This window comes from Naumovozyma castellii, chromosome 5, assembly GCF_000237345.1.
Source record: "Naumovozyma castellii chromosome 5, complete genome".
Lineage (NCBI taxonomy): Eukaryota > Fungi > Ascomycota > Saccharomycetes > Saccharomycetales > Saccharomycetaceae > Naumovozyma > Naumovozyma castellii.
Window position 1 is genome coordinate 503,759 of NC_016495.1, and position 23,782 is coordinate 527,540.

General features: G+C 37.1%; 10 protein-coding genes across 10 annotated transcripts; 1 reads left to right on the forward strand and 9 right to left on the reverse strand.

The window, feature by feature from the left end:
• Nucleotides 1–90: 90 nt before the first annotated feature.
• Nucleotides 91–1,746, reverse strand: PET112 (glutamyl-tRNA(Gln) amidotransferase subunit PET112; the record flags this gene model as incomplete). The annotated part of the gene is made up of 1 exon (XM_003676635.1): nt 91–1,746. One exon carries the CDS (start codon nt 1,744–1,746, stop codon nt 91–93), a length of 1,656 nt encoding a protein of 551 aa, XP_003676683.1.
• Nucleotides 1,747–2,947: 1,201 nt separating this feature from the next.
• Nucleotides 2,948–7,279, forward strand: NUP170 (Nup170p; the record flags this gene model as incomplete). Its single annotated transcript, XM_003676636.1, has 1 exon — nt 2,948–7,279. The coding sequence occupies one exon, from the start codon at nt 2,948–2,950 to the stop codon at nt 7,277–7,279; it is 4,332 nt and encodes a 1,443-aa protein (XP_003676684.1).
• A 384-nt stretch (nt 7,280–7,663) lies between these two features.
• ATG8 (ubiquitin-like protein ATG8) lies at nt 7,664–8,071 on the reverse strand (the record flags this gene model as incomplete). Its single annotated transcript, XM_003676637.1, has 1 exon — nt 7,664–8,071. The coding sequence occupies one exon, from the start codon at nt 8,069–8,071 to the stop codon at nt 7,664–7,666; it is 408 nt and encodes a 135-aa protein (XP_003676685.1).
• A 181-nt stretch (nt 8,072–8,252) lies between these two features.
• Nucleotides 8,253–11,468, reverse strand: ILS1 (isoleucine--tRNA ligase ILS1; the record flags this gene model as incomplete). The annotated part of the gene is made up of 1 exon (XM_003676638.1): nt 8,253–11,468. The coding sequence occupies one exon, from the start codon at nt 11,466–11,468 to the stop codon at nt 8,253–8,255; it is 3,216 nt and encodes a 1,071-aa protein (XP_003676686.1).
• A 346-nt stretch (nt 11,469–11,814) lies between these two features.
• On the reverse strand, nt 11,815–13,755 carry SSA3 (Hsp70 family ATPase SSA3; the record flags this gene model as incomplete). The annotated part of the gene is made up of 1 exon (XM_003676639.1): nt 11,815–13,755. The coding sequence occupies one exon, from the start codon at nt 13,753–13,755 to the stop codon at nt 11,815–11,817; it is 1,941 nt and encodes a 646-aa protein (XP_003676687.1).
• A 618-nt stretch (nt 13,756–14,373) lies between these two features.
• On the reverse strand, nt 14,374–14,973 carry NCAS0E02590 (40S ribosomal protein eS8; the record flags this gene model as incomplete). The annotated part of the gene is made up of 1 exon (XM_003676640.1): nt 14,374–14,973. One exon carries the CDS (start codon nt 14,971–14,973, stop codon nt 14,374–14,376), a length of 600 nt encoding a protein of 199 aa, XP_003676688.1.
• A 1,060-nt stretch (nt 14,974–16,033) lies between these two features.
• Nucleotides 16,034–16,801, reverse strand: NCAS0E02600 (ubiquitin-conjugating enzyme E2; the record flags this gene model as incomplete). Its single annotated transcript, XM_003676641.1, has 1 exon — nt 16,034–16,801. One exon carries the CDS (start codon nt 16,799–16,801, stop codon nt 16,034–16,036), a length of 768 nt encoding a protein of 255 aa, XP_003676689.1.
• Nucleotides 16,802–17,118: 317 nt separating this feature from the next.
• Nucleotides 17,119–19,272, reverse strand: NCAS0E02610 (uncharacterized protein; the record flags this gene model as incomplete). The annotated part of the gene is made up of 1 exon (XM_003676642.1): nt 17,119–19,272. The coding sequence occupies one exon, from the start codon at nt 19,270–19,272 to the stop codon at nt 17,119–17,121; it is 2,154 nt and encodes a 717-aa protein (XP_003676690.1).
• A 248-nt stretch (nt 19,273–19,520) lies between these two features.
• SEF1 (Sef1p) lies at nt 19,521–22,868 on the reverse strand (the record flags this gene model as incomplete). The annotated part of the gene is made up of 1 exon (XM_003676643.1): nt 19,521–22,868. One exon carries the CDS (start codon nt 22,866–22,868, stop codon nt 19,521–19,523), a length of 3,348 nt encoding a protein of 1,115 aa, XP_003676691.1.
• Nucleotides 22,869–23,062: 194 nt separating this feature from the next.
• PRX1 (thioredoxin peroxidase PRX1) lies at nt 23,063–23,758 on the reverse strand (the record flags this gene model as incomplete). Its single annotated transcript, XM_003676644.1, has 1 exon — nt 23,063–23,758. The coding sequence occupies one exon, from the start codon at nt 23,756–23,758 to the stop codon at nt 23,063–23,065; it is 696 nt and encodes a 231-aa protein (XP_003676692.1).
• Between the last annotated feature and the right edge of the window lie 24 nt (nt 23,759–23,782).

Consider the following 23,782-nt stretch of genomic DNA (forward strand, 5'->3'; position numbering starts at 1 on the left):
TTATTTAAAAAATGACTTTTATAGATATATACAATGGGTATATGCACGAATATAATTATAATTAACAATATTTACATGGTTTTTTGGATATTATTTCACATTTAATAGTTCTTTGAACTTTCTTTCAAAATCTTGAGGTTTAATTCGTCCTTGATATAATCTCATACCTTGACCAATTATGAATTTTATTGATTTGGGTTTCTTACCTGATTTAATGTCTTGAATCATCTTATCGTTATTTAAATTGTCCAAGATTTGTTGACAAATTTCTGTTAGTTCATTATCACCAACATCATTATTAGTTAACTCAAGATTAAACTCTTTTATTAATTTGTTTAAATTGAGTTCCATTGTTTTATCATATGATACTTCCTTCATTGTCTCAAGGATGTGGAACAACAATAATTTCCCACTTGTATTTGAAATTTTCTCCTTATGCAACAGTAACAAAAACTCACTGAACAATTGAGGAGTTAAAATTGCTTCACATTGCAAAAGCGGTATTTGTAATTTATTCAGATCACCTAATAATTCATGTATAATCCATGTTGTGGGGAGTTTACAGTTTATAGTCGATCCGACTTGATTCTTGTATTCTGTAAATGTTTCTAAATAATAGTTTCTTAATGATTCATGGTCATATAGGTCATTTTGATTATTGCTCTTAATAGTCAAAATTTTAGCATCCTTTAGTGATAAATTAAATGGTTCGCTCATTAACTTATGTATTAGCGTATCCGGAAGGATCGGTAAAGTTTCCCTCACGTTCGTGATTATATCCTCAGACAATGTCACGTTAGGTAACTCTGGATCAGGCATATAACGATAATCCATAATACCTTCTTTGCTTCTCAATTTCACAGTTTCCATCTTATTAGCATCCCAACCTCTTGTTTCCATGGATGGGATGGTGCCACCGGTTTCAATAATTCTAATTTGTCTTTCATATTCAAATTTAATGGCATGGATGATGGATGAAGTGTTTGGTAAATTTTTCAATTCGATTCTAGGATATTCATTAATAGAAACATTAACATCAACTCTCATGGCCCCAGTTTCAAGATCCCCCGTAGAAATGTGAAGATGACGAATTAAGTTCTGGTATTTCTTGATGAATGCTTTTACCTGCTGCAGCTCAGTAAAATCTGGTTCTGTGACCAGTTCAATGAGGGGTACATTAGATCTATTCAGATCTATCAGTGTTATCTTCTCATCTTGTAAATAAGTAGATTTACCCGTGTCCTGTTCGATTTGCAATTGTGTGATGTTAATCCTCTTTTGTTCTTGTTCAATGTTATCAATATCTCGGAACAAATTCATGTGACCATGTTGAGCAAAGGGTGAATAATGTTGAGTTATTTGATAACCCTGTGGTTGATCAGCATAGAAGTAATGTTTCCTATCAAATGAAGAGTTTAAATTTATTTCAGAATTAAGGGATAAAGCTAATTTAGTTGCAAATAAGATTGGTTCATAGTTCAACAATGGTTGTGTTCCAGGTAAAGCTAAATCGAAAAAGCTTACTTGTGAATTTGGTATGGAGTTGAAATGCGACGAGGATTTATTGTTAGATGCTGAAAATAGCTTGTTCTTCGTATTCAATTGGGTATGGATCTCGAGACCACACTTCAGTTTATATCTATCATTCAATTTGAAGTGGGAAGTTACGGAGTATCTCCTCCTCAATATTCGAAACATCGAGTGAGTAGCAACAGTCGTTATTCCTGTCTTTGTTCTTCTAAGCATTTGTCCTGAGGTTTCTATTTTTCGAGAATTTATCGTTCAAGTTGAATCAACACTTTGTTGCTTAGTTACTTGAACCAGTCTTATATAAATCCAAATAAACAAATAGCAAAAACTAGGTTATTTGACTAAGGCGGAGAATCACCATTCAATGACCAATGTTCAATTTTGATCATTGCTAATGTGTTAGAGAACAGTCCGTTTTGGCACATGACAACAAGAACGTTCAAGATACTAGCAAGAGTTTGGATCAACCACTCATTCGATCAGGGTGGTATTTTGGAAGTATTGATAGGTAGTTATTTCTTTTTAAAATCTTGTAAGGTTTTCCAGTTACAGAAATTTTCCAAGCACAGAAATCCTTAATATGGATTAAAACGCTCTGGTGCTAACGCTTACAAACTAATCAAAGGTTTTCGTATAGATTTACAATGAAAAAAATTCAGAAATTTTCAGACTGTCCTTGTGTGTTTAACTCCTCTGTATTAGTTAACGAATCTTGAATACATTAAGACAGGGAGCAATATATATTAAAAATTTAAGAAATAAAATAATTTTTTCCTTCAATACAAAGTACACACCCTTTTGTAAAGAACATATATTTGTCCACGATTCACCAAAAACATCATAACTGTAAAAGAATTATTAAATAGAGAACATGTCAACTTTTATTTACTTTTAGGTTTTTATCCAAAGCTTTAATTAATTCCATAAATATTAAAATTTCTTGGAATATAACAAAAAATATAAATAAAAAAAAGCTTCCCTAAAATTAAACTGTTAGGTTTCTCATATCATTTGTAATCTTTAAGAAAATTTTAAGGAACAACAACCATGATTGTAACAGAATTTTGCTAAAATAAAATAGAAAACCCTTTTTTGTTGTCAATAGATGAGGCAAGAATTGAGGAGGGAAAGGCAAAGACTAAATTTACTTTTTACCAGTATCCTTCCCAATCTGACAAGATAACAGAAAGGTCCCAATAGGGTATAGAAACACGTCCTGCGTTTCTTTATTTGGCGTCACAAATGTTTGGACACAGACACTTTGTTTTCGTCGTGCGACACGGCAATCGAAAGTGCAATTTCAAAATTTTTACATTTACAGAAGGATAAACACATCTGATCCTACATTCACTAAGACAAAGGCACATCTAATTCTAGTAGAACACAACCCTCTGCCCTGTTCCACTGAAGAGTATCGATGTTTTCCACTCCGTTGAAGAACACAATCGATTACAACCCAACGAGGGCTCTCGCGGCACCCATTACCAGCAACAATTCACTTCTGTCTAAGAATAATGACTTGTCAGCGCCATCTACAGGCTTGAATCAGCATCCAAAACTACCTTTTGGGGCATCGACCAATCCTCTTCAATCTTTAACAAACCCTAGCTCCGTTGAACATTTAAGAATCCCCAAATTCGAACAATTACCTCCACTAGAATTGGCAAGTTCTTACATCAATCATTTACTTTCTCGCGATGAAGCCACTTACGTTCTTGACGAAAGATCATATTATAATAACGGTGTTGATTATAACTATAGCAAGGACGTAGGAGCATTGGGTGCCTTCACGCCCTTTGAAAGGCAGAAGATAGTAAACATCCCTGATGAAATTCTTAGAGAAACGGCAACCGCAGAAACAAGAACAGATATGGGGATATTCCCAGAATTGAATAGATGTTGGATTACAATCGATAATAAATTAATCCTGTGGGACTATGAATCCTTAGATTTTCAAACCATTGATGAGATTAAACATACCATATTGAACGTTAAATTGGTGAAACCAAAACCAAACACTTTTGTCGATCAAATAAAACATTTACTGTTGGTTACCACTCCATTTGATATTTACATCTTGGCAGTGTCATATAATGCGCAATTGAATGATTTGTCCGTTTTTAACACAGGAATGTCCGTTTCGGTGACAGGGTTGGCTGTTCAAGACATGATTTGTTATGAAAAGACGGGTCAGATATTTTTTGTTGGAAGAGGTGATAATGCATTGAATATTTGGGAGTTACAATATACAGGCTCAGATGATTGGTTTAACAGTAAATCTAATAAAGTTTGTTTGACTCAATCATCATGGGCAAGCCTATTACCAACAAATGTCATCTCACGAATTCCCGGTACTGAATTAATTCAATCCCTCTTTGAAGAGGATTCTAAATTCGGAAAACAGGAAACCATTGTACAATTAACCATAGATCAATCAAGAGGAATCATATATTCATTATCCTCTAAATCTATCATCAGATCCTACCTTATTAATGGGAAGTCCCTGGAAGGTCCTTCCATAATTGAACCTAAATATATTAGTAGAATTATTGGTACAACCACTGCAAGAGGTGCACCTGTACTAGGCCCCAAATATTTGAAGATTGTCAAGATTATCTCAGTGTCTCAAGAGGAAAATAATAATCTTTTCCTTGTTGCCATAACAATGGCAGGTGTACGTCTATATTTTAATGGTTCCATTGGAAGATCATCCATAGAAGCAATCCGTTTAGAATCTATTAAATTCCCACCCACCTCAGCATCACCAGAGTCGTTACAATTAGAATTGGAAAAGCAACAAGTAGAGAGACAGAAGAGAACTTTACCATTCTATTCAAGTATGAACTTCTCCGAATCCATTCTTTTGAAATTTCAAAAGAAATCTGCTGTATTGTTGGAAACAACAAGAGCAACAACAATCATTTCCCCGGGTATTTTCTTCTCACCTGTAATGAAGAAACCCACACAACCTACCGTAACAAATCCACTTGATGTATCAACGACGACGGCAACGAAAGTGACAGAGGACGATAAAAAAATTCAACATAAACTTTTCGTTAGTGTTCCAGATTATGGTATATTGAAAAATCATGGTAAATATGTGGAAAATGCAACTTTCTTGGATACACTCAGTCCAGTGAAGGAAATTATTCCTCTAACACCAACTTTTAATGCCACAAGAAAACCCCAAGGTTATGCAAATGAATTTGCAACGCAATATACGGCAGAAAAATTGAAGATTGCGGTACTCACTGAAACTGCCGTGGAAATTTATAAGTATCGCACTCCAGATGAAGTTTTTGAAACTTTAATTGATAACCCATTACCATTTGTATTAAATTACGGTCTCACCGAGGCATGTTCCACTGCATTATACGTTACTTGTAAATTTAACAAACCACCACTTTTAAGATCAAATGCCTTAACCTTTTTAACTGTGGGGATCCCAGGTGTCATTGATTTGAAGCCTAAATATAATAGATATGCTTCATCTACTGGCGCTACCACGACTACAATAACTCCACAAAAGTCTCCATCCTCATCGTCTTCATTGAAGCCATTATCATCAAGTAATTTTAACCTAGATGATGTTATCTTATCACCAAGGTTTTATGGGATTACATTGTTAGTAGCAAGATTATTTAGAGACATTTGGGCCTCAAATGTTTTCACATTAAACCAACATGTTACTGTTGACTCATCATCAACTACTAATTTAACTAAGGGTTCCACGGATTCTTTGATTACTGGCATTTCGATTTCTAAACAAAATGTGGAATACTATTTATCCTCAATAATGGTATTAACTGAATTTTTTGCAACCTATGGTGATTCCCTGACCAGTTTTGCCACTCCATTATTGACCAATAGACATATATCTGACAAGTCTGATGAAGTAGCCAATCAAGCTGAGAACATCGCTACAAATTCTATAATTAAATTGGCAGAATCCATTAAAGAGGCATTATCATTCTTAAATGTCCTATATGAAGAAAGTGAAGTGGATGGTTTTGAAGGTCAATATTTAGCATTTAATGACATAATTAAATTTTTGAAACCAGAAGCAATACTAAAATTAACGAAGTTAACCTTCAGGGATTTATTTGCTCCAGGAGAATCTACTAAATCCTTAATCAAAGATATTGTCTTATCCATCATTAACAGAAATATCTCTAGAGGTGCCTCCATCGAATACACTGCTACCACTTTACAAGATCGTTGTGGATCATTTTGTTCCAGTAATGATATAATTGGCTTTAGAGCTCTAGAACATTTAAGGAAGGCTAAAGAAATTGGAATGAAAGATAATGATACATTACGTTATCATCTAGATAATGCCATTAAATTATTTGAAAAAATTGCTGACGATTTATCTCTACCTGAATTATACGATGCTACTACCGATATGTTACGATTAGGATACTATCCAAGAACTATTGAATTCTTACTTAATATTGCTAATTTGACGGATAAGGCCAATCTAGCATTACAGTATGTTAATAATGGATCTCTAGAACATGATGAAAGGAAAAGATATTATGATAAACGTGTTTCCATATACGATATGATATTTGAATGTTTAATCGATATGGATAAATATGCATCAAGGGAGGGCTTAAGTGCACTCCGTATGTCCTCGAGAGCAATTGATACATCGTCGACAACAATCGATTTCGAATCCTTAAGAGAGGAAAGCTATTCCATTGCATTGCATTACAATGATAAATTATTTCATTATAACCTCTATGATTGGTTAGCTACTTCAAAACACGAGGATAGGTTATTGGAATTGGATACTGATTTCATTTTACCTTATTTACAGGAGAAATCCAAGAATTCATTGAAGATTTCAAATCTATATTGGGTTTATCAGTCAAAGAGATCAAACTTTTTTGAAGCTGCCGAAATTTTATATTCTCTAGCTACATCTGATTTCGAATTGGAATTAAGTGACAGAATCACCTGTCTTTCTCGTGCCAATGGGTTCTGTAATAGTACTTGCCCACCAAATCAAAAACAGAGAATGGTTCAACTGGCCGGTATGATCCAAGAACTTTTCGAAGTTGCTGCGGTACAAGACGATATATTATCTCTAGTGAGATCTGACGCTAGAATTGAACAAAATATTAAAGATGAACTTGTTAAACAACTAAATGGAGAAATTTTAGCGTTATCTTCACTATTTAATGATTTTGCTGATCCATTAGGTTATTTCGAAATTTGTTTGAAAATATTTAAAGTGTCTGATTTTAGGGATTCTGAAGAGATCATTAATAAATGGAATGAATTATTTGATTCATTGAAAAATGAATTGAATGCAACGGGCAAATTAGAAGACTCCCAAAAATTTGTTACCTTATTATCGAATGTGGTTATAAAGGTTGGGAGAGCTGTTCATTCGTCAGATGTTGTATTCCCCATATCGAACCTTTTCCCAATTGTTTGTACGCTGTTCTCAGAAACATTACCAAAGGATCATATTAAACCAGGTTCTATTATTTCTATTTTCATATCCATCGGAATATCATACAGCAAACTTTACTACATACTGAAGGATTTAATAGATACATCCGATTCAGCAAATGACTTATTCAAGAAGGAAATGGTCTGGCTAATTAAGGAGTGGTATAAATCAGATAGAAAATTAAGAGATATTATTAGTTTTGATGAAATATCAAAATTGGAAGACTATAATGCTGATTCAGATCCTATTGAAAATTATACTAAAAAGACTGGTAATAGCATATGAACATATATACCATGAATTTCCTATACAATATCTCTGTATATTAAAAAATATTTAATAACCATAAACGTTACCTAAATATATATAGCATTTAGATGAATTTTAGTACAAGGAAAGAAAGAAAGAAAGAAAGAAAAAAATAGAGCTTGCCTTGCGTAAAACGTTAAAGATAAAAATATACGAAACTTCATCTTACTCCAATATCTTGATTATGAATAGAGTAGCAATTCACTAAAACCATATAAACGGTAAGTACACATATATCAATTATGTGATACAGCTTTACCAACACAGCGTGTTATTCAGACACAGTATATTATGTCTCCCTTCCTTTAATTATTTTCTTATAGAATTTCAAATGATTAACTTCAGATCAGGTTCACTCCCTTAAGCATAAGAACCGAAGGTATTTTCGCCTGAGTACGTCACATAAAGGAACCCATCTCTATCCTTGTGCTCTTGATAAACTGCAGACATTAATGCGGCCGTTGGAGGTAAAGTATCATTCACAAAGATGAAAATCGCCTTTTCTGGTGGTAATAGGATTCTTTTCCTAATGACGTAGACAAACTGACCTACCGTCAAGTCTGCTGGTACTAAATACTTACGCTTATCAATTTCTTGGATATCTGATTTCTCTGCCTTTTCGCAGATAACAGGGATTCGATTTTGGAACTTCTCTGAGATCCTTTCTGATTCTGCTTTCCTCTTTTCAAAAGGATATTCTGATTTAAACGTTGACTTCATTACTATTATATTCTTGCTTCTTTGTTGAATGCTTTCGTTGCAGTACATAACCCCATAAGAAGTACAAACCGTTGTTGGTTCGCCCCACTTTCTAATTTCAATTTTAACTTCGCCATCGACACCCCTTATTACCTAATCATAAATAATTTTATCTTTCTATTCTATTACAACATTATACGAGAGAATTCATGGTTAACAACATAAAATACACAGTCTCAGTGACACTTCCTCACAATTTGAAGATCTTCAACCTGAATGTGGTGTCATTGATGGCTTGTTCTTCATCGGCGATGGCACCTTCCTTGCCGGTGCCCTTGACAATGTCCGATCTACAAGTCTTACTCAACATGTCAAAATGTTCCTTGACAATGGAGTCAAAATCAATGGTATCCTTGACCAAGTCGTACTCCACAAGAACATCATCAGTAGCTTCAAGTCCACACTTCTTTCTCAATTTTTGGATTCTGTTCACCAACTCTCTTGCCAAACCTTCTGTCTTCAATTCAGGATAGATATTAGTATCCAAAATAATCAAGACTTCTTGATCAGTTCTGGTTTCTTGACCATGAGCAGTTTCCGATTCAGGTAGACCTCTAATGACATTCAAATCACCCTTTACCAATTCAATACCAGCTACTTCTAATTTACCAGTGTCCAAGTACTTTTGAACGTCTGCAGAACTAACAGAAGGCAAAGCATCTTTAACTTTCTTGGCGTCCTTCTTTAATTTCTTACCTAGAACAGGCCAGTCAGCAACAGCCTTATATTCAACACCGTACTTCTTCTCATCAGAAGTGATAATAACATCACGAACATTAAGTTCTTCAGTAATGTAATCCTTCAATGCTTCAACATCCTTTAGATAAGCTTCATCACCGTGTAGAATAACCAAAGTCTTCAATGGAGTCTTCAAAGAAATCATCTTCTTTTCACGAATATTTCTACCCAAATCAATAACGGATTGCATTCTAGCAACAGCCGTTTCAATGGCTTCATCAAATAATTCTTCTCTCACAACTGGGTAGGATAAGAAATGAACAGATCTACCGTCCTTGGTGTATTTGGCCAAGACATCAGCTGGAATATATTCCTTCAACTTCAAATAAATAGTATCAGCCAAGAATGGGGTAAATGGAGCCATAGCACGAACAAAAGTGAACAAAGCTTCGAATAGAGAGTTCAATGCCTTCAAACAATCTTCAACACCATTTTCACCCTTGAGACGACGACGGTTAAATCTAATATACCAATTGGTCAATTCATCAATGAAGTTCAATAATCTTGGAACAACAGTGTATAATTTGTAAAGACCCATTTCTTGGTGGATAAATTGCACTAAAGATTGCATAGAGGCTAAGATCCATCTATCCATGACGTTATCGCTCATTAAGCTTGGATCATATTTGAAATCAATGTCAGAGGTTTTCTTCAATAACGCAATTTGACCATCCAAAAACTTGAAAGAATTCCACCATGGTAGTAAGACCTTGGAAACAACTTCCTTAACACCTTCTTCCTTAAATTTCAAACTTTCAGCTTTTAAGACTGGTGAATTAATCAAATACAATCTTAGAGCATCAGCACCATATTTTACCAAGACAATATTTGGATCTGGGTAATTCTTCAAAGATTTAGACATCTTTCTACCATCAGCGGCCAACACAATACCAGAAACAATAACGTTCTTGTATGGAACAGACCCAAACAAATGAGTACCTAACACACTTAAAGTGTAGAACCAACCTCTTGTTTGATCTAAACCTTCAGAGATAAAGTTAGCGGGGACTCTTTGACTGAATTTTTCAGTGTTTTCAAATGGATAATGTTGAGAAGCATATGGCATGGAACCTGATTCGAACCAACAGTCAAAAACTTCTTCGATTCTCTTCAACTCACCCTTACCTTGTTTTGATGGAATAGTCAATTTATCAATGGTGTCACGATGTAAATCCTTAATCCCTGTAACACCAGATAATTTCTCTAATTCTTCAACGGAACCAATACAAACAATTTCCTTGAAATCATCTGAAACCCATAATGGGATAGGTGTACCCCAGTATCTATTTCTAGAAACATTCCAATCACGAGCATTGGCAATCCAGTTGGCGAATCTCTTCTCCTTGATAACGTTTGGAACCCAGTGAGATTTCTCTACGGATTCTAACATTTGTGGAACAATGTTTCTGACACGAACGAACCAAGCTGGAACAGCACGGTACAATAATGGGGTGTCAGATCTCCAACAGAATGGATATGAATGGCGAATTTGAGTGTGATACAACATGTTACCAGTGGCAGTCAAGTGTTTAATAATCAATTTATCAGCATCCTTAACGTAAACACCAGCAAAATCTGTGACTTCACTGGTAAATCTACCTAAATCATCCAATGGGTTTGGGAAATTGGCACCTTCAGACACAATACCTTCTCTTGTACAGATAGTGTAATCCTCTTCACCAAAGGCAGGGGCGTTGTGGACGATACCAGTACCTGATTCACTTGTAACGTAACCATCAGATATAACTCTAAATGCAGTATCTTTAAATTCTTCGGCAAAGTATGGGAACAAAGGTTCATATTTCAATCCAACCAAATCACTACCCTTAATCTTTTCGACAACTTTGTATTTTTCATCCTTTGGCTTCTTGTATAGGGATTTAATCAAAGATTCCAATAGAATATAATAACGATCTTTCTTTTCATCATAAATTTTCACGTATTCAAAATCTGGGTTAACACACAATGCCATATTTGATGGCAAAGTCCAGGGAGTTGTTGTCCATGCAACTAGTTGTGTTTTTTCCTGTCCAATAACATTGAAACCGATGGTAACAGCTGGATCATTAACATCCTTATAATTTTGTTGAGCTTCGAAATTACTTAATGGAGTGGTTAGACCAGTAGAATATGGCATAACTCTGTAACCACGGTAAACTTGTTGCTTTTCAAAAAGTTGCTTGAAAGCCCACCACGTAGATTCCATGTAAGATGGATACATAGTCTTATAATCATTATCAAAATCAATCCAACGTCCCAAACGACCAATAGTTTTTCTCCAATCTTCAGCATAAGTCATAACGATTGATCTACATTCATTGTTATAGTTATCAATACCATATTTAAAAACATCTTCCTTACCCTTGATACCTAATTTCTTGTCGATGATATGTTCAATTGGAACACCATGGGTATCCCAACCAAATCTTCTTTCAACATGGTGACCAGTCATAGTGGCATATCTTGGAACAATATCCTTAATAGTAGAGGCCAAAATATGACCGTAATGAGGAGTACCAGTTGCAAATGGAGGACCATCGAAGAAAGAGAATTCAGGTTTATCCTTAGTCAGTTCTAAAGAGGTGTGGAAAGCATCAATTTCATTCCAATAGGCAAGAACTTTATCTTCTTCCTTAGAAAAGGAGAAGTGCGTATTGTTTTCAGACATGATATTGGATAATTCACTCTGCTCTTATTATCTTTAACAAAAGCAATTGCTAATGAAAGAGCCACTTGAACTTGAACAACCTTCAACTACATCTTTCTCGAAGACTTCATTATTGGAAAATTTTTATATCGTACGAGACGATCTTGACGTCTCAAATTAGATGAGTCACTTGGACATATATGTCATACGGAGTTTAACTAAAGAATTAGGAAAACTGAACTGCTATAAGACACTATATAGTACCTATTGTATTTGTGTCTGAAACATTTTACATTGAATATAAAACAAAAACCACTAAAGAATATATAATTTGAAAACAAAAAGTGAATTGGTCCAACATGTCTTTCTAATCGACTTCTTCTACAGTTGGTCCTGATTCACCTGGTGGACCACCAGGAGGAGCTCCACCAGGCATGCCACCTCCAGGAGCCCCACCTGGAGCGCCTGCGCCAGCTGCCCCATAGAATTTTGTCATGATAGGATTGGCAATACCTTCTAACTCGGTTTGTCTATCTTTGTATTCTTCTGTAGAAGCTGCCTGGGATGCATCTAACCAATCAATAGTTTCTTGGGCTGCTTCTTGTAATTTTTTGGCGTCATCTTCTCCCACTTTTTCTTTAAAGCTTGCCTCGTTGACGGTATTCTTCAATTGGAAAGCATAAGATTCTATAGAATTTTTAGCTTGCACACGTTCGGCCTCCTTCGCATCTTCCTCTTTATATTTCTCTGCCTCTGAAACCATTCTTTCAATATCATCTTTTGATAATCTACCTTTATCATTTGTAATAGTAATTTTGTTTGATTTACCTGTACCTTTCTCAATTGCAGAAACGTTCAAGATCCCATTTGCATCAATATCAAAAGTGACTTCAATCTGAGGAATCCCTCTTGGTGCTGGTGGGATTCCAGACAATTCGAATTTACCTAACAAGTTATTATCTCTTGTCTTTGCTCTTTCACCTTCAAAGACTTGAATGAGAACACCTGGTTGATTATCAGCATAAGTAGAAAATGTTTCAGATTTCTTGGTAGGAATAGTCGAGTTTCTTGGAATTAATTTGGTCATGATGCCACCGGCAGTTTCAATTCCCATCGACAATGGGGCAACATCTAATAATAATAAATCTTGCGTCTTGGTTGATTGATCACCCGTTAAAATAGCAGCTTGAACGGCTGCACCATATGCAACAGCTTCATCAGGATTAATCGATCTATTCAATTCCTTACCATTGAAAAAATCAGTCACCAATTTCTGAATCTTTGGAATTCTAGTAGAACCTCCGACCAAAACAAGTTCATCGATTTGAGATTTATCCAACTTTGCATCTCTCAAGACTTTTTCGACGGGATCTAAAGTTGATCTGAACAAATCTGCACATAACTCTTCAAATCTAGCTCTTGTTATGGACGTATAGAAATCAACACCTTCAAACAAGGAATCAATTTCTACTGATGTTTGGGAGGAAGATGATAAGGACCTCTTTGCCCTCTCAGCGGCTGTCCTTAATCTCCTTAGAGCTCTCTGGTTAGATGTCAAATCTTTCTTATTTTTCCTCTTAAACTCATTAGCTAAATGAGTAACTAATCTGTTATCAAAATCTTCACCACCTAAATGGGTATCACCTGCAGTTGCCTTAACTTCAAAAACACCTTCGTCAATTGACAACAAGGACACATCAAAAGTACCACCTCCCAGATCAAAAATCAAGACATCATGTTCGGCTTTACCCTTTTTATCCAACCCGTAAGCAATAGCAGCAGCTGTTGGTTCATTAATAATACGCAACACATTCATGCCGGCAATTGTACCAGCGTCCTTAGTTGCCTGTCTCTGAGAATCATTAAAATAAGCTGGTACGGTCACAACAGCATCATTTATCTTTGTTCCCAAATAGTTTTCAGCAGTTTCTCTCATCTTTATTAAAACCATGGATGAAATTTCTTCTGGTGTGAAATACTTAGTCTCACCCTTATATTCAACTTGAATGACAGGCTTCCCTTCCTTTTGAATAATCTTGAATGGGAAATGCTTGGCGTCATTAATGACCTCAGGATCATCAAATTTACGTCCAATTAAACGCTTTGCATCAAAGACAGTATTACTTGGATTAATGGCAGCCTGGTTCTTAGCAGCATCACCAATCAGCCTTTCAGTATCTGTAAAGGCTACATATGATGGCGTCGTTCTGTTACCTTGATCGTTGGCAATGATTTCCACTCTATCATTGGCAAAATGGGCTACACAGGAATATGTGGTACCTAAATCAATACCTACAGCTTTTGACATTTTAAATATTCAGGATGAATGTTTTTTAATGAATGTTCTTCAAGGTGACAATAATTGGAGATGGAAAATTACTATGCACATCTCAAGAACACTTCGGTTAATGCCTCCTTATATACGGCACACAATGACAGCTGACATTATTTGCGTTTCTAGAAGATCTATCCAATGGAGAAAATCTTCCAGAAGATTCCATCTGGTGTGTTAGCCCCTTACCTGAAATGAATGTTACGTTCAACGTGTTATCCATCGATAGCGTTGTCAGCGTCCCCTAATTGAACAAACCCATGCTGTGCGTCACAATTACCATCATTGTATGAAAAGACAGCACCGTATCATCTTATTGTGTTATCTTGGTGCATTCGAAATGGTTTGGTAATTCACCTTCTTGATATTTACAACTATAACGTTTTTGCTTTTGGTGCTTCTCTTAATGATGCTTGACAGTGCCCCAAGGAAAACAATGTACATCTGATTTGTAAAAATATATACCGTTCCTAGTTTAATGATTAGAATTGTAACGTGTATTATAAACTACAGAGAGATATGAGATGATATAAAATAAAGTATTAAATTAGATTTTTAACATTTATATGCTGAAATAATTTCCTTACTCTAAGCTTATTTCTTAGCAGTCAATCTTCTCAAGTAGAAAGCTAATTCTTCACCTTCCAAGATGTAACCATCACATCTACCAGATTGACCTGGTCTGGAAGAGATAACGGCATATAATCTACCAGCACCGAATTGAGATTCAACAGAAGATTCAATCTTGGCAGAAGCAGCTCTAGCAGCCCACTTCTTTTCAGAGTTCTTAGTCTTAACAATTTCAGCAGCATCCTTGGTGTTCTTCTTACCTAAATTTTGACCGTAGTGAGATTCGTACCATTGCTTGAATGGAGTAGCATCAATTTGAACAACGGCAGCCTTAGTCAAAGTGTTAGTTCTAACCAATTCATTGTTGGATGGATGGTAAACGACACCAGCAATTCTGGTCTTCTTAGCAACACCTTCGGAAGCCCAAGAGAAGTTACCAGTTTCAATTCTTAAAGCTCTGAACTTCTTGTTACCACCTCTGGTTCTGACAGTGTGAATTCTCTTACCACCAATCTTAGTGTTAGCTGGTTGACGACCTAATTCAAACTTTCTCTTCTTTCTGAATTGAGCACGCTTAGCACCGGTGGCTGATCTTTTGTGACGAGAATCACGAGAAATACCCATTTTGTAAACTGATTGTAAAGTAATATTTGTTAGTAATTATGTTCCCAAAAGCTTTGTTAGCTTAAATGTTGGTCTTCAAATAAGATCTCATGAACACGTGTGTGTACATTATATTGCAGTATAATATGCACTAGCATTTTGTTTATTTCCACTGTGTATCATTGGTAAAGTTACCCTTGATTTGAAATTTGCTTCTTATTGTATCATTGTCCCATATGGAGAGATTCTTTTCATATCAGTTATTTTCTAAAAGGTTCAAAGGATAGTTCGTTCATTGTTTACGCAACATTTAATCATCCAATAGTAGGTATTATGACATACGTTTTTCCTGGTGTGTTTGGTTTCACTTCTTCTAAAATCAAATGTTAATATTACGTATTTTAATGCTAATGGGAAGCTTTTCATTACTATTCAGCATAGATTGCGATGCAATTCCTGGTAGTTGGCTCATTGCTCCTACCAGCCGGACAGCACAACCTGCTCTGCCTAGAGAAACTGGATCCCATGGGGAGAATAGACGGAACAGTGTTGGTTGGTTCCCTCTAGCCACCAGGCTGGAACAGACGCTGGCTGGAATTTCCAGGCAGCCGCAAAGCGCTTGTTCAGGCGGAGGGAAAAACCGCTTGAGTTGAAAAACAATTCTTGACAACTTGAAAGAAAAATCACAAATTTATTTTTCATAAAAGTTGGAGGTACGGATGTTTGAGCAGTCACAAAAAATTGAGAATCGGAGTTTGTAGTTAAATTGCCCGGTGATCGACCTCGATTATAGCTTGTAAGGAATGTGTTGACATTGAAAATAGCAGTCTTTTATTCTTGAAGTATATAAATTGGCCAAGAAACCGTAAATAAAAGCTACCATCCTCTCGTAAATATGTACATCTCTTTGAAAGTTTAAATATTTGAATTTTTTTTTGTTATTGCTATTTTGTATGTTTTATATTTCTTTTATATCTATCTATTCAACCCCTATTGTAGTTATTAGCTTTTCAAAATCGATTTGGGTTTAGTAACTCCCAAAATTTTTTTACATCAATGCTTTTCTTAATTCATAATCTTTTTATTTCATAAACAGTCCCAACACAAACAGACATATGGCAAATCCAATATAATAGACTGAGGTTCCCTTATGGCCATCTGTGTGTATTCTTCTTTTCTCTTCGTTCTCCATATCTAGCAATGCTTGCTCAGCACGTATCCTATCTTCAGGATCTATAATCTGTTCTAATGAAATTACCTTCTCCTTCGATGCTTCCATGATAGGATCTGCCGACTTACTCGAATGTTTACCATGCACTAGCTCATCAGCCACCTCCTGCTTATGTCTCATTTCAATCTCTGCCCAGTTCTTCTCCACGATATCAGGGAAGATCAATTTAAATCTTAAATTTTGGCGATTATTAAACTCTACAGAATTTTTGGCTAGTAACCTCTTTTGTGAATCTGTGGTAACGATGGACCCAGTAGTGGAATCATCCCCCGTCATGAAACTCAATAGTCCATTCAATATGGTATTTACAGACCAACCAGGGTTCCATAGATCCGGATGGTAATCACTCATAGACAAACATAGTCTTGTATTTTCTTTAAAACGCCCATTCGGAGTGATCATCCTTATAGCCGGAGGTTTATATGGGTAATCCGACGGAAAGGTCAACGTACCGTGGTACTGCCCATCCTTGTATGGCGTGTCAGGAGGACCTGTGATAATGTAATGCCATTCGAGGATATTATCCTCGTTTGGGCGAGCCAGTATGTATGGTGGTGGATTCTCCACCATCAGCTTATATTCCTTTGTTAGACGCTTTAGTGCCTGTTTGGTAGCCATTGTTTATCTTTTGTATAGATAGTTATATTATTCAGACTTCTCTGCTGGTCCTTTGTTGGAGACAAGTAGTAGAGATTTATAGCCAGGTTTGTAACCTAAATATATGGAAAGCTCATTAGTTCGCATCGTTAACATTAGTTTGTCATTTTTGGCTCCGCGGAAAGAAATTTCTGGAAATATTGGCTTGGGCTTGATTACGTAACCGTAGTTACCAAAGATGACAGGAATAATACACTTCTCTCTAGGACAGAAATAGTCATGAATTAATTACTTACATATAGAATATTACTAATAGAAACAGTATCTACGTATGCTGCTTATTTCATAAAACTGAACAGCCTTGATACTTTTGATTTTTCTGTGTTTGTTGACGTAAACGTTTGATCCACTTCATTATACGAATCATCCGCAGCATGAACGCTGAGGTTATGATTAGTATTATTAGTGTTACTATTATCGGCATTAAACTGTGCCATACTTTTCTTGCGGAGTCTCCACCTGTCGTCATATTTAATCAATTGCTTGAAATTGTCAGCGAATTGCTCTGGGTTATGATCTATGTTTGTTTCCTTGTCACCAAGTTTCTTGTAAAAAAGGACATATGCTGTGCTTTGAGTCTTTTCGTCACCAATGAATTTTAGAACAGTCTCCTCCGACACAGATTCTACCGTCTCATCATCGTAGAATAACCACCCATATTTCTCTGTCTTACAAAGTGCAACATAATGTCCCATCTGTGGTCCATCACCAACATGTATAACAATACCACTCAACTCATATTTGATGGTATCCGTGCATTTATAATTGGAGTTTACCTCAAGAATTAAGGGATAGTATACTTTACTAAAAAGTTTGATATTAGAGAGTTGTTGTTCTGAGTACTTGAACCTTTTCAAATGCAATATTAATGTATCGGGTAATTTCTTTAATTCAACGGCTCTTTCCGCTTCTTGTAATGCACAACATTGACTACAATTAAATTTGTTCGAACCATTTAGCATCTCTCGTTGAGAATAATACTTCAAAACTCTTTGAATATCAGTATCACCATTTTCTTTAACCTCAATTGGTAGATCCAGAAATGCTTCTTCTCTAGAGGTGACATTATCACATGTCAGACAACGAACTTTATTAGTCAATGTACCTTGAAATATTTCATTTATAAAATTCTTGGCTTGATTATCTCTGTCTAAACGATCACTAAAGTCATTCAACATAAAGTTTAGGAATTCATGAGCGTCCTGATGCATCATCGAATCAAATAGAACATTCTCCCTTCTTAGCATGTTAACAAATTGGACCGGCGATACAATTCCCGTCAATGAAGAATGTTCAGTTATACATTCGAATAAATCCTTCAAAGTATTGTACAAGTCACCTTGAGATGGCTCAAAACTATTGATTAAATGATCAATAGTTAAGATTGGACCCTCTATTAATGCCGTTTTCTTCCTTTGTTCTGTAGATATATGTACCGGTAGCAAATCATTATTACTGGCTCCTGATACTTGTGAATTGTTACGTGTATTTGGATTCAAGACAGGTGGTGTCCTGCCAATGATTATCTTGTGCGAGTTGGGTAGTAATTTTATTTCCTGATCAATAGGTTGCCCATCATGGTTATTGTTTCCCTCTTCTTCTTCTCCTTCATGTTGATCTTCTTCTTTCCCAACAATGTTTTCATCTGGAAGTTCAAGGTCTGTGCTTGTGCTTGAATCAGCCATCTGCGAAAGTGGTTCAGTATTTATTTTGGAATTACCATATCCGAATAAGCCCTTGAAAATATTTTTGTTTTGAGCAGAAGGTGTCTTGAAATTATTGCTATTATTATTACCATTAGCGGTAGTTGTATTATTTTGATTATTGTTAGCATCTTGTGCTGGAACCGAGGCTCCAGTTGTTGTTTGTGGTTTCTCGAAACTAGCCTCTGAGAAACACCTAGGTTTATACCCGGGCATTTCCAGCTTTCGTACTCTCTGATCCATTAAATTTCGCTCAGGATATTGTAATATGTTCAATCTAAATTCAGGCAAATTATATAGACATTGTAACACGGAATTACAATAGCATGTATTCCCAAAATTCTCATACCCGAAAACCTTATTGGACCCATCTCCAAATGGTAGCTGCTCATTTATGGTATTTGCAAATAAGATGGGAAAGTTCAATACTTCATCCTCTCCCACTTCATTTGTAATAAATGGATTTTTGCTAATTGCACTATACTCCGCATCAGTATTTGTGCCTAGCACCTCTTTCACTTGGAAGGTACTAGAGGCATCTGTGGGAAACTCGGTGCCCTTTGGATTCAGTGTGTACTCCCAATCATCATCTAGTCTATCTAGTGTTTCGAGTGGGCCTATTGATTCTTCATCAATGTTAGTGACCGTGATGGCGACGTCGACGTCGACAGTGGCTTTGTCATTTATTACAGTCTTCTTTTTCTTCACAGTTAACCATCTTTTCAACATTATTATGAGGGTGACGATGGCTAGGTGAAGTGAGATATCCTATCTTTATATTCCACAAGAATGATGAATAAATCAATGAATGTGCAGAGATTGAGGCAGTGCACATACCATTGTCTTTATAACCGTGAGGAAAAATAATTTGGCGTCGCGATGCGATAACAAACATAACATGTTTTGATTTGAGAGGAACAAATATATCAAATTATATTAAGAATAAATAAAAAATAGTACATTATTATAAATAAACTTCATAGTTCTGGTTCCATCCCCATGTCAAACCAGCCGAAAAAATCATCCTTGCTTAAATCACCTTCTATCCATCCTGCACTTTGTTGTTGGAAGAAATCTGACAGTTGCGTTAGTTGTAGTTTGCTACTATCATGAGGAATCTGTTCTGCACTCGTTCTACCTCGTTGGGGGACAGTGATTTGCTGCCCTTGTTGTTGTTGTGGTGGTTGGAATATGTCTAGGTTTGGGAAGCTGTTGGGGTTGGTTACCGGATTTGGTGGTAGAGGTGCTAAATCAACATCAACATTCTTCAAGTTGCCACTATTAGTACCATTATTTCTTGCGTTCAAATTATGCTGAGATAGTTGTTTAGGTAAGGGGTTGCTATTGTTTCGATGGTTCCCGAATAATGATGTTGGATTGGCCAATTTCCTGAGGGAAGACGTTATAGGAGATACTGGTGTTTGCATGGAGGTACTAGATTGGTGATATGGTCCCGATGGTGAACTTGTTCCAACTTGTGCCTTTGCTGGATGAGAGTGACTTCGTATACCTCTTGGAATGTTTGGTAACGGTTCATTACTGTTAGAGAAACTTGGTAATGTCGCATCTTGCCCGCTCACCATTGGAGATTCATCTAATTGAACGCTACCTGTTTGGTCTAACATGGATAAGGGTATTCCATTAATTTCCGAAATGGTCCCATTGGAATTTTTGTTTGTCTTTGCCAAGTTTTCTGCATTCATGAGGGCATTCTTTGTGGGGACTAGAGTGGTAATTGTAGTTCCGTTCGGGGTAGTTTGTGTTATAGTTTCAAAATCTTCTCTGGATATATGATTATATAATGGTAATGGGTAAAGTTTAACGTTTCCTGAACCATTTTCCGTATCAGTTGGATCTCTTTCCCTTCTTTTCTTTTCTGCTCTCTTGAGTGCATCCTTATTGTATTGTGGATCCATTTCTCTTCTTCTTGCCTCATGCACACACCATACCAAATCATAGAATAAAGATCCTGTCAAATGAGATCTCATTCTGGAGATGATACCGGGTTCTTCAATAAACACATGAGGATGAGTAATCAGGACCATATTTAATTTCTCCAACATGCTTGCCGTTCTTGAAATATCATTTTCTACACCGGTAGCCCATGCGGTTAATTGATTTCTAAATAAACGATGCACCGTGACTATGGATTGTCTTGCTGAATCCAAGTATTTACCTAGTAAATTTGGGTACAATTGTAATTTGAAAAGGATTAATGATGCAAATGAGGCACTTTGTCTAATGTAAATGGGTAATGCAATCAATTGTTGTCTTTCCAATAATTTAGTTAGTAAAGTGACAATTTGGGTACTACAAACGTATGTCTCCATGACATATTTCGATTGATCTTCCATGGAAGTACCTGGTAAGAACACAAAACAATAAACCATTAACCTTACGTAGAGGTAATATATTTGAGTAACGTTGTCAGCTCTGAAATTCAATTTATCATTCAACTCAGTCAATTCCGATTCCAATTTGGTGATGGCTGGGATACGTTTGTCGGATTCCAATAGTCCATCAGGGCTAGTTACACTGGATCCCATGACACCACACAATTTGGATTGGAAATTTGCTAGGCATAACAATCTTTTGAATCTCTTGGGCAAACGATCTTCATTATCATCTGCATCAGTGTCATCAGAACTTTCCAGATCATCTTCGGTATCTTCTGTAAGATCATTCTCTGATTCATTTTCATCAATGACGATTGCCTTTTCTATAAGGTAATCAGTTTGTGAAGTGGATGGTAACCCTAATATACTTGCCCAACAAAGTTCTGCAAAGAATATACCCAACCAAGTTCTCGTTCTCCATTTTTCAGCATTGGGCATTGAAGTCTGTGTTCTAGTAAATTCTTGAATGAATTTTCCTCGATGAAGACCCAATTGATACGACAATGACTTAGCTAATGCTACGAATCTATATGAACAATCATCTAGCACTTTTGAATTTGGTAGGGGCCAATTACATAATATGAGTAATGCCTGTGAGATTTGGGTGGATCTGGGTGTTCTCATCCAACATGTTTCGATGGCCAATTGCTTTATCAGTGATGCTAATTCTATATACATGGTTGGTTCTGGATCTGAAAGAGATGCAGTCAACATGACTGTCCAGAACAACAATTGTGATTGTGAATATAGTTCAGTGGCCGAGTAAGATTTTAAAATGGGGAAATAGGGCAGATATTCATGTACAAAGATATGATGCAATTCGTTTGCCTTATCAATGGAGATACTTATGTTCCCCAGGACGAATTCATCCACGTTACCATGCGGTGATGGTAATAATGGGATGGTCTTTGTCGTGGCGATGACATGTTCTCTTTTCACTTGAATATCATTTGCGTTTGTTGCGTGAGCCAAGCCCGTCGTGTTGTTAGTAGCAGCTGTTGTTGATGGTGGAGCTGAGGCATGTGGGAATGACACGTTCAGCGGGGACACTGATCTGCTATTATGTCGTGAGTTAATCTGATTTTGACTCGAGGTATTTTTATGAAGGGCCATCTTCAACGCCAGAGGTAAAACCTCTTTGGAAGCGTTAGGAGGCACTGAATCATTTAATAACGGTGGTAATTTCGCAGAATGCGACGGTTCTTCCTGTTGCTGCTGCTGCTGCTGCTGCTGTTGCAACAATTGAGGTTCACCGACAAGATACGTCTGCACAGAGACTTTATTGATTACGTCCGGGTTTGACAGTTGTTGTTGTTGTTGTTGTAGTTGCGGCAGTGGTGGTGGAGTATCACTCATGGCTTGTTGCAGTAGTGACCTCCCCTGATTATCCCTCTGCAAGATCTGACCAATGATACATTCTTTACTCAATAAGAAATCCAATTTTGATCGTAAATCGTCGATATCGTTTCTTAAGAATTGTAATTGTGAGCCCTTTTTCGGTTTAAATCGTGGGTCGATCTGACATTGCAAAGCCATCTTCTGGCACCTAGAGCAAGGAGCCGGGAAGTTCTGGCTCGCATCGCATTTAATCTTCTGTTGTCTGCAATGGGAACACGAGGTCACCGGTCTGTGGTTCAACGAATTATGAGAGAAGGATTCCGTTCTCATCCGGTCCATATGAAGATGATGTCGAGACATATCTATGGGCGTGCCAACCGGGGTGACACTAGAGTGTCTTTGCTTCTTCACTTTGGGCATTGTGTGCAATGGCGGTGGAAGTGAGTGTTTGTTGATAGTGTTACCGTTGGCGTCCGGTGTGCCCTTGAGGTTCATCTCGTCCTGCGGACTAATGGTGTGGTGCTGGCGGTGCTGGTGCTGGGGGGCCGGCTCTGCTGTAAGGTTGTTGATGTTGTTGTTGGAGGGGTTCATGATTCATCGAGTGGTGCCATAAGCCTTAAGTAAGTTGACCAAGAAGTAATGGTAATCACTAGTCATGTCATCTGCGAATAAATAAATCATCATCGAATGAACGCGCCGAAAACTGCGTCACGCATATTAAACAAGACATAGCATTTATAGACTAGAATATATTATAAAAGGAATGGCCACTGGGATCATTTAGATCAGCCCTTGGTGTAGCGCAAGTAGGATTTGACGGTCTTGAAGTCACCAAACTTGGCGGTGGCCTCCTTGTCCGAGAGACCCGGTGGGATGATCACGTCGTCGTTGGCGGACCAGTTCGCTGGGGTGACAGTACCACGACGATCGTTCAATTGTAGAGCATCCACGACTCTCAATACCTCAGTGGTGTTTCTGCCGACAGATCCCGGGTAGCTCAGGGACAATCTGATCTTCTTGGTGGGATCAATGACGAACACAGACCTGATAGTGGCCACGTCCCCTTCCCCTGCTTGCAACTTGGCGTAATTGACCTCATCGATCATATCGTAGAGCAATGATACCTTCTTGTCCACATCCCCAATGATGGGGAAGGGGAAAGGTTGCTTCGAGGGTAATTTGGCCACCTCCTGGATGTCCTTGATCCACTTATCATGGGACTCAACGCTCTCCAGGGATAGACCGACCAATTTGACGTTCCTCTTGTCGAATTCAGGCTTCAATTGAGCAAAGGCCCCCATCTCAGTGGTGCACACGGGTGTGAAGTCTGCTGGATGCGAGAATAAGATGCCCCACGAATCGCCCAAGTACTCGTGCAAGTTGAGGGGACCCACTGTGGAGGCAGCGGTGAAGTTGGGTGCCCTCGAGTTGAGTCTGAGGGTGGAGAGTGCTCTGGTGTTAATGGCGAAGCGGCGTAGCATAGTGTGTTGTTGTTGTTCTTCTTA